Below are 15,152 nucleotides of genomic sequence, written 5' to 3'. Positions count from 1 at the left end.
GCCCATGTGAATGTTCTATTGGTTGCAATTCGGCTAGTGTGCATTGGAGTATGAAAGGCGCAATAATACCCTTGTGATTGTTTGCACTACTGTGTTGTCGTTCCTTTGTCCCAAGAGCCCGTGTGAGACCCCACAACGTAAGATGCAGGAACATTACAGATTGGCGACGTATCAAAGGGGCACTTAATACATGGAAATCAATGGGATTTTGATTGAGACCACGAAACCGTAGCCGCAGCATGCAAGGTCAACACGTGACTAGAAAGTAGAGGAAGCATAAAGGAGAAAGAAGGGTTCACTGCCATTTTCTACACGTGGCTACGGTAGCGTGGCTGAGACGTCGGCAGGTACACACATGTTCCAGCGCAATGCAGAATCGGCGACCTTGCCATTTGAGAGAGGGTGAAATCTCCGCCGCGGTTTTTTTATTTCTTTTTTTTTTTGTTTCGTTCACGCGCGACATTGAGGGGTCTTTCCTAAGCTTTTGCTCTATGGCAGTGCCTGAGCAATGCCGGTTGGAGGCGCCGCCGCGTGACTTGGTTCGAATTAACGAGATTCGACTGTAAATTGAATGCAAAAGTTCTAGCCGCATTCCTCGACAGTCGCGTACGCATGGCGGCTCGGTGCACATGTTTTGCATATGTGCGGGCCTTGAAAATTGTTGCTTTGGTTATAGTGCAATACCGCTTATAGTGCGGATATTCCCGACTAAGGCGACTTACAGTGTAGACCGCTTATAACGTATCTCTAAAAGTGATCATTCAAGAATACCGCCTGTGTGTGCTTTATATCTGTGATTAGTAAAGCACAAGTGGCAACGACAACATGCCGCTTTCATTTTGAAACCTCATTAAAAAAAAGAAAAAATCCCATTCGTGAAAGTAAATTCTACACGTCTAGTTCTTCTGCTGGCGAACAAATGACGCATGCTATATTTTTCTTTAATGAATAGGCAGCATGTTACATTTAGGTGCACTTCTACTTTCTTACTTTAGGTCTGCGAAAAATATGCGCGTTAGATTCGGGGATGCGTTAGATTTGTGTAAGTACGAAGCACAGATACAGATACAAAGACAAAAACAAACATTTAATTCAACACTTTGACTGACCTTTATCACGAATGAGTTTGCAAGCCATCTGTGTTCAATTTACTCTACATTATATTTTCTTTTTTTTGTGGTGGCTATGGGTGCAATTTTTGAGTGGGACAGTGAAATAGGAAATCAAAATAATTATGACGCATTACTGCTTTATCAGGAAAAATACATAAGCACATAAAGCATGTGTATGTACATCTCTGTGGGAAAAGAAGGAAGGCCAAATTCCTACAAGGGCAAAATGCACAAGTGACCAGCCCACATTCATGCAAAAAAAAAAAAGTGGCCAGGATACATAGTCGTGACAAATGCAAATGTGCATGCATATGTGAATGACCAGATAAATTTCAGGTCGTCTGTTACAGTATCTTGAAGTCTGTGGCATTGGTATATCAAACATTACCTTGACCAAAGTTGTGCCAACACTGGTGTTGGTCCAGATGCTAGCTTCATACTCAGATGCACCAAATATAGGCTCATTATCATTGACGTCAGTAACAGCCACACGAACAACAGCAAACGCAAGGCGGCCACCACCATCTGTGGCAGAGACAGGAACCTCATAAAGATGTTGGCGCTCATGATCCAAGGGCACCTGGGTCACCAGATCCCCTGCACAGATATGCATTGTTCACGCAAAATTAAAATTTACTCACACAAGCTATGTCATGAAAAGATCCTTTCCCGTAAGTATGTCCAACTTTGCAGACATTGTTTGCAGCAGAAGGGCACAAATTCATGCCAATTTAACAAAATCAGAGGCAGATTAAAGCACAATATAGGTACAGTAGAACCTCAATAGTGAACATAATACAGCCATACGATGCAGTGAAGTCTGCATACTATTGCGGTGAAGCATATTAAGAGATCAATGAGTTCCACACAAGACATTGTACGTTTTCGTGAATCATTTGTGAGGAGAGATTGGCGGCATAAGCAGACTGAGAGCTCCAGGTGAGCTTAGGCAAAATGCGGTTGTCGGAGGCCGTGGGCACGCTTGACTGTAGTTTCCAGGGGAAGGACCAAGAGGCGCAAGTGCTGCGGCAACAGAAGAAGGAAGACGTGGGTGGCACGAAGTGTGCATGTTGCATGTGGTGTGTGGGGATGGACAGCACGTGGACAGCGCGGGGGAAGAGTCGTGGAGTGTGGTAATAAAGGGAAAGTTGGCGACGAATGTGTCGTCCTGTCGTGGTCTGTAGCGAGTGGGGCTCGTGCGGGATCGACATGGACATGGACATGGAGGCAGTGAACATGCCTGAAAAGTTGCTGCAGCATTTGCTGGGGCAGACCAACAGCTCCAAGTGCAATGCGAGCACATCACAACAGCAGTTCGACAAAGACAAAGACATGTCAATTCAGTACATTTTCATGTGTTGTGCAGTTCCAGTTTGCTTGCTCTTTATTTTGCTCGCCGCGGAGGATTCGGTGGGGAGAGACGAAAGACGACAAAGAAGACGTGCTGCTTGATCGGATCTGTTCTGCTGTGTGACCGGTTGTTGCGTGTGCTATTATTACCGTGACACTATGTAAAAGCCTCCTTTCTGTATCTTTGGCTCTAAGAGCCAGGCGCCGGAAACGCTGGCTAGGACGTCAGCAGGGCGCAGTCTTAGGAGTTGGCTCGAAAGCTGCATGTTGAGCAGCGAGCGGGGACCACTTAGCTAGGCCTGCATCTCCTCACGGCGGCTCATTGGAACCCTTTATGGGTCTTTTGTGGCATTGGTATCCGTCATGGACGCGATTAGGCCTAAGGCCCTTCAGAGCTGCCGGTCGCATGTTAGAAGACGACCATGCCGTGACATTTAGCGGGTGCAAACGGATTCAGTAGTTTTACTATACTTGCCCGAGCGGAGAAACCTCGTTCAAAATAGAAAGCTTATTTTGTTCAGATGGATTCAATATTTTGCGGGCGGAATAACCGAAATCTCGGGGAACCATAGAGCACTTTGTTCATACGAGCACCGCCGACGTTCATGCTGTATCGGACCGGAAAAGTTCGGTCGAAGCTAATATCTTTATTTCAATGAACTTGATTATTTTTCATTTCCGCATAAAGCTACGCGGTATACGAGTGAGTCGGTATCACGTCAGACGGCCAACGCCGCCGCGGCCTCTACTGCCTTAATTTTCAGTGTTTGTGAAGTGCATTTTAGCGACCTTGTAGAACTAGTGAAGCCACTTGGAGTTGATACTGCAGCCATCGTCCACATACCTGCGTGCTGTCTCGGCCTCAAATTGCAGTGGAGACCCCTTCCTGTTCCGATGCAGAAGCACATGGCAGCCGCGACAAGAGCCATCATGATATATACTCTCACTATGACGTGTCGTTGCGTTGCTCGTGCTGGCGCATGCGCTGCTTCATTAAAATCCTGACCTGCTATTCCCAGGTGGACATTGCAGCGCGGACCTTGAGGACAAGCCGTCTTCAGGCCTCGTCATTGTCAACCACTGTGACAGCTGCAGTACCTGGATGGCCACCACACAGGACTGTGCTGTCTAACGACGTGGATTCTGCATTTCCTGCCAGAGTTTACCGTCGCATCTACTAGGACACTTCGTCACCGCCGTCCTTCCAGCAATTTCTCCGCCGTAGGGGAACATTTAAGGATGGAGGGATGTGGAAATCCTCCGGTCCCACGACCGTTGCATGCGTGGCGAATGTCGCGTCAGGTGTACGCGCACCAGGAAGGGTGGGGAGACGGGAAACTTTCCTTTCGCGGGCAAAGCACGGGAACCGCAAACGCTATCAGCGCCCCTAGGAGCATCACGTGAGATAGCTCTGACATCGCCCAAATCTCTTAGGTCACCAGCAAGCAGCGAGGGTGGAAGGCTCCGCCGCCGCTCCCGTTTTCCCGCACGTGGTTAGTCAACCGTGTTCGCCGTATCCCCCAGCCGGTAAGTCGGAAACCCGTCTTCACCTAGTGTATTATTCTCTTCGAGGGAACCCTCAGTGATGTCAACTATAGCTAGCTGGCCTGCTTGAAGTGTTAGTTGCAGTCGTAATAAATGCTTTCTGAGTGTACACGTGTTGTCGCCTATTGTTTCCTCAAGCTTGTACTGGACCGCCGTTGATGCGCAGGTGTGTGCCAACCGCGGACCTTGGTGTGCCGAGGCATAGCGCCGTTGGCACCCCAACTGAAAGAAACCAATAGAAGAGCTTACCACATGTGAATGCGTGTGGTGCCAAATGTGGGGGAAAAGAAAAGACACAGTGTTCCCGTGGTTCTTTTCTCACTTCAGTTTCCTTGGGTGCTAGCACAGCTTTTGTCTTGCTCATCTGTCATTACTTTTGTAGCAATATCCATGCTCCTGAACGTGTCATTTGGTAACAAGCGCACTGAGTGACAATTAATGCAGAGCCAAATGCTTCTAAGTTAAAGGGTATTTGACGCTGCATAACAATGCATCTGTTGGCGAGATGGGACATGGTGGGAATGATCAAATTAACAAATTATTAAACCTGCACACATGCAAACACACATCACATTTGGTTGCCCTGCCACTGACACACCTATCTGAATTTATTCAAGGCATTTTGAGACTTGTAAAGGACACAAGAGCACCTTCCTTCCTCAATGCTAACAAGCAGCAGATGTCCTCGATTGTGTTTTGTGGGGATGTACGACTCTCACATATTCCCTGATGTTGTTTTCTCCGTATGGCTCCCGTCTCCTGTAATCCGGCTTTGCCGCGTGGCGTTCCGGCGGCATCATATTAAAAAAGATGGCGCTAGTGTTGCGCTGCTAGCGCCACTTCATGGGGGGGGGGGGGGTTACTTGGGTGCAAAAGGAAGAAGCCACTTGCTTCTTGGCACTGGGGTCGGCAAGCAGCACGCACAAACGTCTTGCGTGTGCGCCAGCTCACTTCACGAGACCATCTCACAAGGCTAGGAGCAGGACACCAGTATGGACGAACACGGATCGTTCAAACTCGCCACCGTTCATGTGACCATACGTGAATGACTAGGCGATGGTGTCATAAGCATGGGGCGAACATATTCACGCGCTATCCTATCGGGTTAAGTCGGACTTCCTTGATTTGCCGCGCGCCCATGTGAATGTTCTATGGGTAGTAATTCGGCTAGCGTGCATTAATGTATGAAAGGTGCAATAAATGCCCTTTAGGTTGTTTAGACTACTGTGTTGTCGTTCCTTTGTCCCAAGAGCACGTGTGAGACCCCTGATCTGGCTGCCCAACGTGGACCTCTTGGGGCATCGGATGATAATTTTGACAGTTTTGCTGGTTCGAAACAACCTTTGTTTCAACCGAAGCGTAGTCCTAGCGCGGATTTTGATCGCTAGCGGCGGCGGCGTGCTTTGTTGAGCAAGGCGAGGGTTGCTGAAGTGTGCATGAACTTTTCAACATGCTAAGCCTTTTCGCGAGTGTTTAGAAGTACACTCATGGATACAAGAGCCACGTGGTCTGCATCCTAGGAGAGCGAGGCCTAGGGCCTGCGGAGCATTGGCAAGTCTGAAGCGAGTGAGTACGGAAGCCTCGTGGGTGATCCGAATCTCTTAGGTAAATAGCTTCTTCGATCTCTATGACTTCGGAAGTCGCGGCTCTGGGAGCCGGGTGGCCGCGGGCCACGGGTGCCGCTATGGGCTGTCTGGTACTGCGACCTGGCACCGGGTGATCCGACACCGTCTGGGACGGTGGGCACCGTAAACTTGGATGCTGTGTGCATCGAGCGGGGTATGACCACCTCACACAGCTAACGTCTCCTCGCGGCTTCCAGTTCTTGTGTTTATTTGGCGTTCTTGGATGCCAGTTGTAGTCAGGGTAGTGACGCATTAGGCCTAGGGCTTTACGAAGCCGCCTGTCGCAGACGGAGGGACACAACCTGGCGGACCGTGGTGATGAGGTGTCGCACTTTGCTTCCCTCATTCTAGTTAGCCTCGCATGAATTGAAATTACTTATTCGACTCAAGAAAGCGAGCTTTGTTCACGCGAACTTAGCAGCTGAGTAGCCACCTGATTTTTTTTGCTCGCCGAATTGAACATCGTACCACGTGGGTGATGCGCATGCAGAATTCCTCTCACTTGCACTACTTTAGTGTTTGTCGAGTGCATTCAGTGTACACAGCATGAGCAGATTCATCCCTGGTTTGCTGTCACTTGCACCTCGTCTGCGCTGTTGCCCTGGACTACGATCGAGTTACCCAAGGCGATGGAGATGCCTGTAGCCAGTTCGGCGCAGCGACTTCGGCGGCCGCCTCTGTTCAGCTAGCAACCCTCGGCAGCTGGGAAAAGAGCCAGCAGTCTCTGCTGGCTACTGCAGCTCTCGCCAGGGCGCGTCGGCGCAAGCGACGCTTGCTCGTGTTAACTTCTGCGCCGCCGTTTCTGGCCTGGAGTCGTGCCGTCGTGTCTGCAGAGCTGCTCCTGTGACCAACAAACGGCAGCGGTGTGCCCCAGAGACATTGTCGGCGTGCAGGTTGTGGACAACGCGTGGACATTTCTTTGGCGCGGCCACTGCTGCATGTACTACCCTTTGTTCTCGACGCACGCGTTCTTAGACTGTGCAATACATTTCGCTGGAGTATGTGTAGTGATTTAAGGTTGCAGGGATGTGGGGCTGCGCGACTCTCCCGCGTCCCCTGATATTATTTTCCCCGCATGGCTCCCCTTTTCTCTAATCCAGCTTTGTCTCTTGGCGTTACGGCGGCAGCATATTACGAGAGATGACGATAGTGTTGCGCTGCTAACGCCACCTAACAGCGGGGTCACTTGGGTGCAAAAGGAAGAAGGCACTTCCTCTTCGGCTTGGGATCAGCCAGCAGCACGCACGGACGCTTCATGCATGGACTGGCTCGCTTCGCGAGACCATCTCGCGAGGCTAGGAACAGGACACCGGTATGGACGAACACGGATCGTTCGAACTCGCCACCGTTCGCGTGACCGTACACGTGAACGACTAGGCGATGGTGTCATAGCATGGGACGAACATATTCGCTACCTATATATCCGGTCACGGTGAGTCGGACTTCCTAGATTTGTCGCACGCCCATGTGAATGTTCTATGGGTAGTAATTCGGCTAGCATGCATTAGAGTATGAAAGGTGCAATAAATGACCTTTTGACTGCACTACTGTGTTGTCGTTCCTTTGTCCCAAGAGCACGTGTGAGACCCCACAGTTTAAACCACTTTTTTTTTGTCTCTCTAAATGCAAATGTAGTACACAACAATAAAGACATGCTCTTTAATTAGCACTGGCGCTAAAGAGCCAGTGCAGATAAAGTGCTGCACTAGCTCTTCACCCGTCCATCAAGGCACAAGTTTCTTCAGACCAATGCTACATAGTATGAAATGCTGCGGCAAGTTCTTCTGCAATGCCTACAGCTTGTGCAATGGACCCGAGAGAAAACCAATGACTCGTACCTGTAGTGCTATTGATGCGGAAGTGCACTGCACAGTCGCGGCTGCGAATGGCATACGTCAGCTTGCTTCCTTGGTCTGGATCTGTGGCAGACAGGTGGGCCACTGGTGCACCGGGTGCCAGGTTCTCAGCCACCACCGCCTCATACACAGCCTGGCTGAACCGAGGCGAGTGCTCATTACTGGCCACCACCACCAGCCGCAACTGCGTGTAGCTCTGGTACACGCCATCCGTGACGGAAATGTTGAGCTCAAAGCCAGCTGGAGGCCATGCAGGGGCCACGTTGGATACTGTCACCACTCCTGCAATGCCAGGGCATGCAACCAGATGAGGCACAGCAGTGGGCCAGATGTCGCCAACGAGCACCAAGGCAATAGTTCAATGGTCCAGTGTAATGGGTGGCGTAAGATAGCTGTATTAGTTGCCTAAAGCTCTCTGGCTGTATAGGGGCATGCAGGAAAATAAGGGGCCTGTAGAATATCTGTGAAATCTTTTTAAATGTGCACAGTGATCCAAATTCAAACTTTGTGCACTGGCATATAGTTGCAGAAGAGTGCTGTAGCTTCATCAGAGCTCTTGCACTGAAGAGCTTAGAAGCCAGTGCTTAAACTATTTTAACACATTTGCAACTACAACCACCTTTCAGAGGATTACGCAGAAATTAACTTTTGGCTTAATTTATACATGCTGTGTCTACATCCTGGCAAGGCATCTCCTCGTTCAGCTGTTCAACGGAGCACCATTCGTGGCCTGGCTAATGGCCACATATGCGCCGAGCACTGCGGCTAGCATGCAAGCTGTCCGCTGGGTAGACTGACCATTCCTGCAACCAGGGGCGGATCCAGGTTTTTTCTGAGGGGGGGGTCAGCTTCTGTCAATGATGATGATGATGATGATAGTAGCCTTCCTGATTTACCGAAATGCACCGTTTCTGCTCATGATAAACCCGCGTTTTATACGGCTAGAGCAACACCTCTAGCCCGCCGTGGTGGCTCAGTCAGCTCAGGTGTTGCGCTGCTGAGCACGAGATCACGGGATCGAATCCTTGCCGCGGCGGCCGCATTTCGATTCGATGGAGGCGAAATGCAAAAACGCCCTTGTGCTTGCGTTGTAGTGCACGGTAAAAAACACCAGGTTGTCAAACTTAATCCGGAGCCTTCCACTACGGCGTGCCTCATAATCAGAACTGGTTTTGGCACGTAAAACCCCAGTAAGAGGAAGAAGCCCTTTAGCGAAGCCAGGTATCGGTTTCTCCGAGTTTATAGGAAAAGGACGTTACCCAATACAGCCATGTGCTTGGCGGCTGTGCCTGATAATACAGGGTGTTCAAAACTAAGATTTATGGTTTTCTTAAAATTAGGCAATTAGGCACCCAGCAGGTGGGCACAAAGTGAGATGATAATTATCGCTGTGAGCAGCCGAATTAACTAAAGTTGAACAACTATTTTTTTTCGACTGCAGTAAGTGGGTATGTTTGTATTGAAAACTTAGAGACAGTCGTGTTTCTGCACAGTATCGGTCGGAATAATTATTCTAGCGTGTTCGTGCTCCGAGATATCCGACTCCAAATTTCAATTGTCTTACTGCGCAGAGTTATCGACTCGACGCATGAGCGGTTTATGCTTTGTGTTGCTGTGGAAGGGAAGCATTTTTAAGATTTTTTAGGGCATTCACATCTTGATGGGTGAAGTGTTGTCATGAGATTTGTGCATGACAACACCAAACTTAAAGCGGCAGTATGTATGAAATATTCGTTAGCATAGCTAAAAAGGTTTCTGCTGTTGATGGTGTAGTTGTTGCTTTTGATTTCAATAAAACTTACAATACTTGGAAATCAGCAGTCACTTTATTTGCGTAGCCCAGGCAATGACCATGCCTGGTCGTCTAGTCACCATTACGCACGCGCATTACACTCCGGCTTCTCCGCTCGCGCCATTATCTCGGCATGGCAGCTGCAGCCAGCTTTACAGGCTGCGCGGTCGCGTGTTACGACAGCGGTTACGGGTTCTTCGATTTTTTTCGCCAGCCGTGAGGCGAAGGGGGACAGTTATTATCTTTGCCAATGCCTCCGCCGCGTTGTCAGACTAAACGCCGCACTCAACAGCCGCGTCACATCATGGAAGAGCTTTGCGCCAATCCTCACTCTCTTGCATGCGTAATCATGCGAACGACAATTAAAATTTGGAGTTGGATATCTCGGAGCATAGACATGCTAGAAGAATTCTTCCAAGTGAAACTGTGTAGAAACACGACTGCCTCTAACTTTTGAATACAAACATACAAACTTACTGCAGTCAATGAATAGTTAATTATTCAATTTTAGGTAATTCGGCTGCTGACAGCGATAATTATCACCTCACTTTGTGTGCCCCTGGCCACATAACTTATTTGCGCAGGTGCTCTTTACGTGCCTCCCAGTGCCTCATTTTAAGAAAACCATAAAGCTTAATTTTGAACACCCGGTATGTCTAGCCTGTATTGTTTCTTAAAATAAAATTTGGGATGATCTGTCGCAGGTTTGTTATGCATGCGTAAGCACGGGTCCGTCTTTGGAGTTCTGTTGGGACACCTTGATTTCCTTAAGAAGATTCTTTGTGTTCGGCTGAGACACCTTCGTTTGCTTTGGAGCTCCGACGCGGCAACCACTACGCTGGTTGTTTACGATATGCGGATCACCTCGCATGAAGAAGAGTCTCGACGCCACCTGCAAGAACGATGTGGCCTAGTAGCCGAGAGCGCGAGCCAGCATCTTCATGTTTTGTTTCCCACGCGACGTCATCCTTTTACACAAGGCGCGCATCTGCTCCCGTTTCTCTAACCACGCGACGCCATCCTAGGCCCGCGTGCTGGCGTTGGCCGCTGACATCACGCTCCCCCACTTCGCAGCCGCTCCGCTGCTCGAGGCTTCGCCCCGCTCCGCGAGAACGGCCACTCAGGTAAACGGATCCGGCGGCTTTGAGCATCCTATGCTTAATGTACGACAATAAAACTGCGAAGTTATAATGAAAAACTTGTAGCGTACGAACGGTACTGTGCTCGTACTGGATATTGTCAAAGTGTAACTGTGATCACACAGCCCGCCGAGGTGGCCCAATCAGCTAAGGTGTTGTGCTGCTGAGTACGAAATCGCGGGATCGAATCCCGGCCGCGGCGGCCGCATTTCTATGGAGGCGAATTGCAAAAACGCCCGTGTGCTTGCGTTGGAGTGCACGTTAAAGAACCCCAGGTGGTCAAAATTAATTCGGAGCCCTCCACTACGGCGGGCCTCATAATCAGAACTTGTTTTCGCACGTAAAACCACAGAAAGAAGGAGAACCTGGGATCACACTGAGTGCTACAGTTAAAGAAAAGTTGCCTATGCGTAGTTCTTAGTTTAGCTGTTAGTTGCAATGTTATTATTTATATATGAACACTTCAGCGAGATATCTCTTTCATTAAGCAGGTTGGTCGCGGAACCGATGACAGCCAATGAGGCAACCGATGACACCTCAATGGGGAACAGAGTTGATCAGGCGCGAAGGCGCTCGCGCGGACATCTGCGTGCTTGACAAAAGGGACGTCCCCTCGTTCATTCGACGCCACCGATGGGACGAGTAAGGCACGGCCGGCGCCAGGAGGTCCAAGGTGTTCATGAGAAAAAATAACTACGGCAACTTCGCCACACCACACCCCTACGGAATACAACTAAGCTTGTGAGCGAGCTAGCTTTATACTTCTACATGGCTGATACCACTGGTACTCGCGAAAAATAATTTTGAAGAATGCTGGTGGCCATATTTTTTTTTTTTTTTTTTGCGACAGGGCCATCCACATTGTCAGCGAGGGGGCGATGCAGAAATTTGAGGGGGGGGTCAGGACATCCGGACATCCCCCCTGGATCCGCGCCTGCCTGCAACGTGCACTGCGGCTCCGGTACTGGCTGACTGCTGTGCGGTCAGCCCAGTTAATCAAGAGCTATCTTCCACCCACTGCCCAACATTGAGGCGAGTTCTACGTCGTCATGTCATCGCACCTCCCTTCAGCAACCCCTCGTCCCGTGTGCACCGTACCGTGAGCTCTCTGGAACTGGTTGTTTCTCGGACTCCTATCAACCTTAGTTCGTCTAGCATATTATGTTTGTCCTGTCATGTGCCATAACCTTCTGTGTGGCTGTAGTTCGGTTTTTATTTTCATTAATGTAGTCTGGATTTTTCATCACGAGTCCGACTGCTTTTCTTGCATCCTTTTCCTTATCGCGTGGCATGACAACCAAGTGTGACGAACGTCCCGTAATTACCTTTACATTTCTTTACATTACAATGGCAAGAGATCAGATCGACCAGGAACAGTACTGTCTGTGTCCATTGCGGCTACTACCTGCCCGCGAGTGTTCCCGGCCAGTACTGTTCCTGGTCGATCTGATCTATTGGCGTTCCTGAATGTTAGAGCGGTCGCCACCGCTCAACCAGCACTTTGGCAAGTCAACTGGCTACGTCTTGCTCAGCGACCAAGTCGTCCCATCACGGGCTCGTCCTGCTGAAGACAACGAGGACTTGAGTGCGAGCAAGAACCTGTAGCTTAGGGACTTAGCATGCATGTGTAACATCTACTTTAGTTACTGTATGATGTGTGTGCCATTCTGTTTGCATAGTGTATGATAGAGTGCTTAGTCCTAATATATGTTATCTACCAAACTAAACATCTACGGCTCCATCCTTCACCGCACTGCACGTCAACAAACGTGACGGTCCGTTATCATCTCACTACAACGTGTAAGGGTATAACTTCGAGCACACTAGTGGAGACAAAAAAAAAAGGAAAAGCTGCACAGCAGTACAGAGGGCAACTTTCGACTACCACAAAGTCCAGTGATAATTTAAGGATTCAAAACATTTTTGCGGCAGGAGATTAGCAAAGTGACACCCTTCAATAGTGAGACTATCGTGTGATTATTTAAATGCAATTATTCTCTGTTTCAGTGCTTCTTAAATGTTGGCAAGGCTGCAAATTTCCTGACTTTCTTAGGTCCTTAATCCCACCGATTACAGTGGCAATAAAACACCCTTAACAGCCAACTTGTGTGGGGACGCTCGGCTTTCACGCGTCCCCTGATAATGTTTTTCCCGCATGGCTCACGTCTCCTGTAATTCGGCTTCGCCGCGTGGCTTTGTGCCGGCAGCGGTCAGGGCGGTTGCAAGACTAGTACGAGAGATGGCGCGAGTGTTGCACTGCTAACGCCACCTAACGGCGGGGTTACTTGGGTGCAAAAGAGAGAAGGCTGTTGCTCTTTGGCTGGCGATCGGCAAGCAGCGTGGACGTACCATACATGCACCGACACGCTTTATGCGAGACCGTCTCGCGAGGCTTGGGAGCAGGGCACCGGAATAACACGATCGTTCGAACGTGACACTGTTCGGGTGACTGTACACACAAACGATTAGGCGTTGGTGTCCAGCATGGCGGCAAACAGATTCGCTCGCTATCCGGTAGCGGTGAGTTCGACTCCCTCGATTTGTCGCGCGCCCATCGGCATGTTATGTGGATGGTAATTTGTCTAGCAGGCATTAGTGTATGAAAGGTGCAATAAATGCCCTTTTGATTCTTTGCGCTACTGTTTTGTCGTTCCTTTGTCCCAAGAGCACGTATGCGACCCCACACTTCTTGCAGGTACCTCAGTATGCCCAGAATGTATGGAGGACTTATGCATGTAACTATATCCTCAACAATACTACTCAGCTTTTTGCACCACAATTTCTCATGAACTACCGTCCTTGGTCAGAGGCAAACATGAGTATGGCTGCTCAGTATGTGCCCCTGGCCAGGTAATATATTCAGACAAGAACACGCCTCTTTCATGGATCCTTAAGGGGAGAGGCAGGTCAAAAAACGGCGATTTTCATTAAAGAAATAGGTTTTGTGCTTTTAGTTGTTTCAGCAACATTGATCTCTCCTATTTCACATATGAAGAAATCAGAGCCACAAATGACTGGGAAAAGTAAAATAAACTCGGTTAAAGCACTCGAGGTGGCAAGAAAAGGCACAGATATGACACATGTTAAAGTGCGCGATGCGTCAAACCGCGGTGTCGCAGGCTATTGGGCTCATGCAAGGTGGTAGGCCTAAGCTTTTTCTCTCCTAGGTTAGCTTTGGCGCATCACAATCTCCCCGGGAAGTAATAATAATAATTAACAGAAGTAAACAACTTTTAAAACTTTCGATCGCATTTTTCTCAACTTCATATTTTGGGCAAAACAAGGCGTTTGTGTACAACATTTTATGTACTTATTGTGGTCCAATCAAGACCACATTTGATGGGCGTAATTTTTAGGATATGTAGAATGCACTTATCTAGGATTTAATACAATCACCTTATTTTTTGAAGGATGAAAATTTTTAATGTACTCGGGCACCAGCCACTGAATATGAAGCACCAGATACGAAATTCTCTTAACCCTTTGCGGTCCGTTGTCGGGCCCTGCCCGACAACGCAACACGGCCGTAGCGGTCCGCTGTCGGGCACCGCCCGACAAGGGTGTTCGGGGGTTAAATTTTGCGGTTTTTCTCAGTGCGATTCTTGCGCATTCTTTGTATGCATGATGCGCCATCTCTTGAGGGATAAATAAACTTTGTTGAAGTTTACTTATCTTTGCACTAGGGTGCAGCACAATGTTCAGCACGGCTTCTGGATACCAGAGCTTTCTCACTCACGCACAACCGCACGTTCGCGCGGTTCGCTGAGAAGCATGACCACAGTTTCACCACGTGCGTTTTACAGTGCATTTAGTGAAAGCTTCTAGGGGTTCCCATTGTCAATAGCTTTATTTTGAGGCGCACACAGCTGCAGAATCATGGTGAGAAAGAACAGCGACACCTGCAGTACCGCCGCAACCTCATCCTACACCTGGTGGGTGACGTGAGGGGTAGGGCCAAAAAGCGAGGCCCGTCTGCTCGGAAGGAGTGCGAGGAAAGGCTAGATGGAAGGAGCCGTTTCATCTACAAGCTCCCAGGCCGAAGCAGCAAGGACTGTGCCACTTGTAGCGATCGAAAAACAAACGGAGGCAGGAGGGAAACTGTGTTTTTGTGCAAAACCTGCAGTAACAACCCTGGCCTGCACCCAGGAGAATGCTTCGAGCGGTATCACACGCTGCTCAAATATCGGTAGAGGAGTTGCCTGCAGAATGCAACAGAAAAAATAAATATCCTGTGAGTTTTTCTTCCACAGTTGGTGGTTTTGTTAGTGGCGCCACAAACTAGCAAAACAGTTTCGGACCGGAACAGCCGGAAAGTGGGTAAAAGTTTCGGACCGCAAAGGGTTAAAATGTTGCCTGTAAAGGGAATCACATTATCTTGCTTATTAGCACTCAGTGGAGTGTTAGGCATAAGAAAAATAATTTTGCACTGCTCTATCATGCTAACTGCTAAGTCCAGCAGCTGCACAAACATGCACTGCTTCTCACTTATGCATGGCACTTGGGACATGAAAGCATCGAGATATCCTAAAACGAAAAGTAGATGTCGAATGAAGAGATCAAGCTCTATAGGTGGTAGAATTTTCATTCGCCCAGCATCATTATTTAAAAAATGTTTCTGAGGAGCATCTCCCCTTAGAGATGAATAGCTCCTTTGTACATACCATCTCATCTTGATTAACTCAAAAAATGTCGGTGTAGCCTTTTGTTACACCAATACAGTGGAACCTCGCTGA

At 48.9% G+C, this 15,152-nt stretch overlaps 1 protein-coding gene across 6 annotated transcripts in view; it reads right to left on the bottom strand.

Moving 5' to 3' along the window:
• LOC119448018 (fat-like cadherin-related tumor suppressor homolog) overlaps positions 1-15,152 on the bottom strand; it is a 653,800-nt gene that overhangs the window by 344,713 nt on the left and 293,935 nt on the right. For all 6 annotated transcript variants that reach the window (XM_049666727.1, XM_049666730.1, XM_049666726.1 and 3 more), the window contains 2 exons: positions 7,471-7,770; positions 1,501-1,709 (listed from right to left, as the gene is read on the bottom strand). In XM_049666727.1, the coding sequence (XP_049522684.1) occupies positions 1,501-1,709; positions 7,471-7,770 (509 nt within the window). The remainder of the gene's footprint in view (positions 1-1,500; positions 1,710-7,470; positions 7,771-15,152) is intronic.

This window comes from Dermacentor silvarum, chromosome 4 (genome assembly GCF_013339745.2).
Source record: "Dermacentor silvarum isolate Dsil-2018 chromosome 4, BIME_Dsil_1.4, whole genome shotgun sequence".
Taxonomy (NCBI): Eukaryota; Metazoa; Arthropoda; class Arachnida; order Ixodida; family Ixodidae; genus Dermacentor; species Dermacentor silvarum.
The sequence above is the reverse complement of the archived record's forward strand: the minus strand, read 5'-3'. Positions and strand labels throughout refer to the sequence as shown.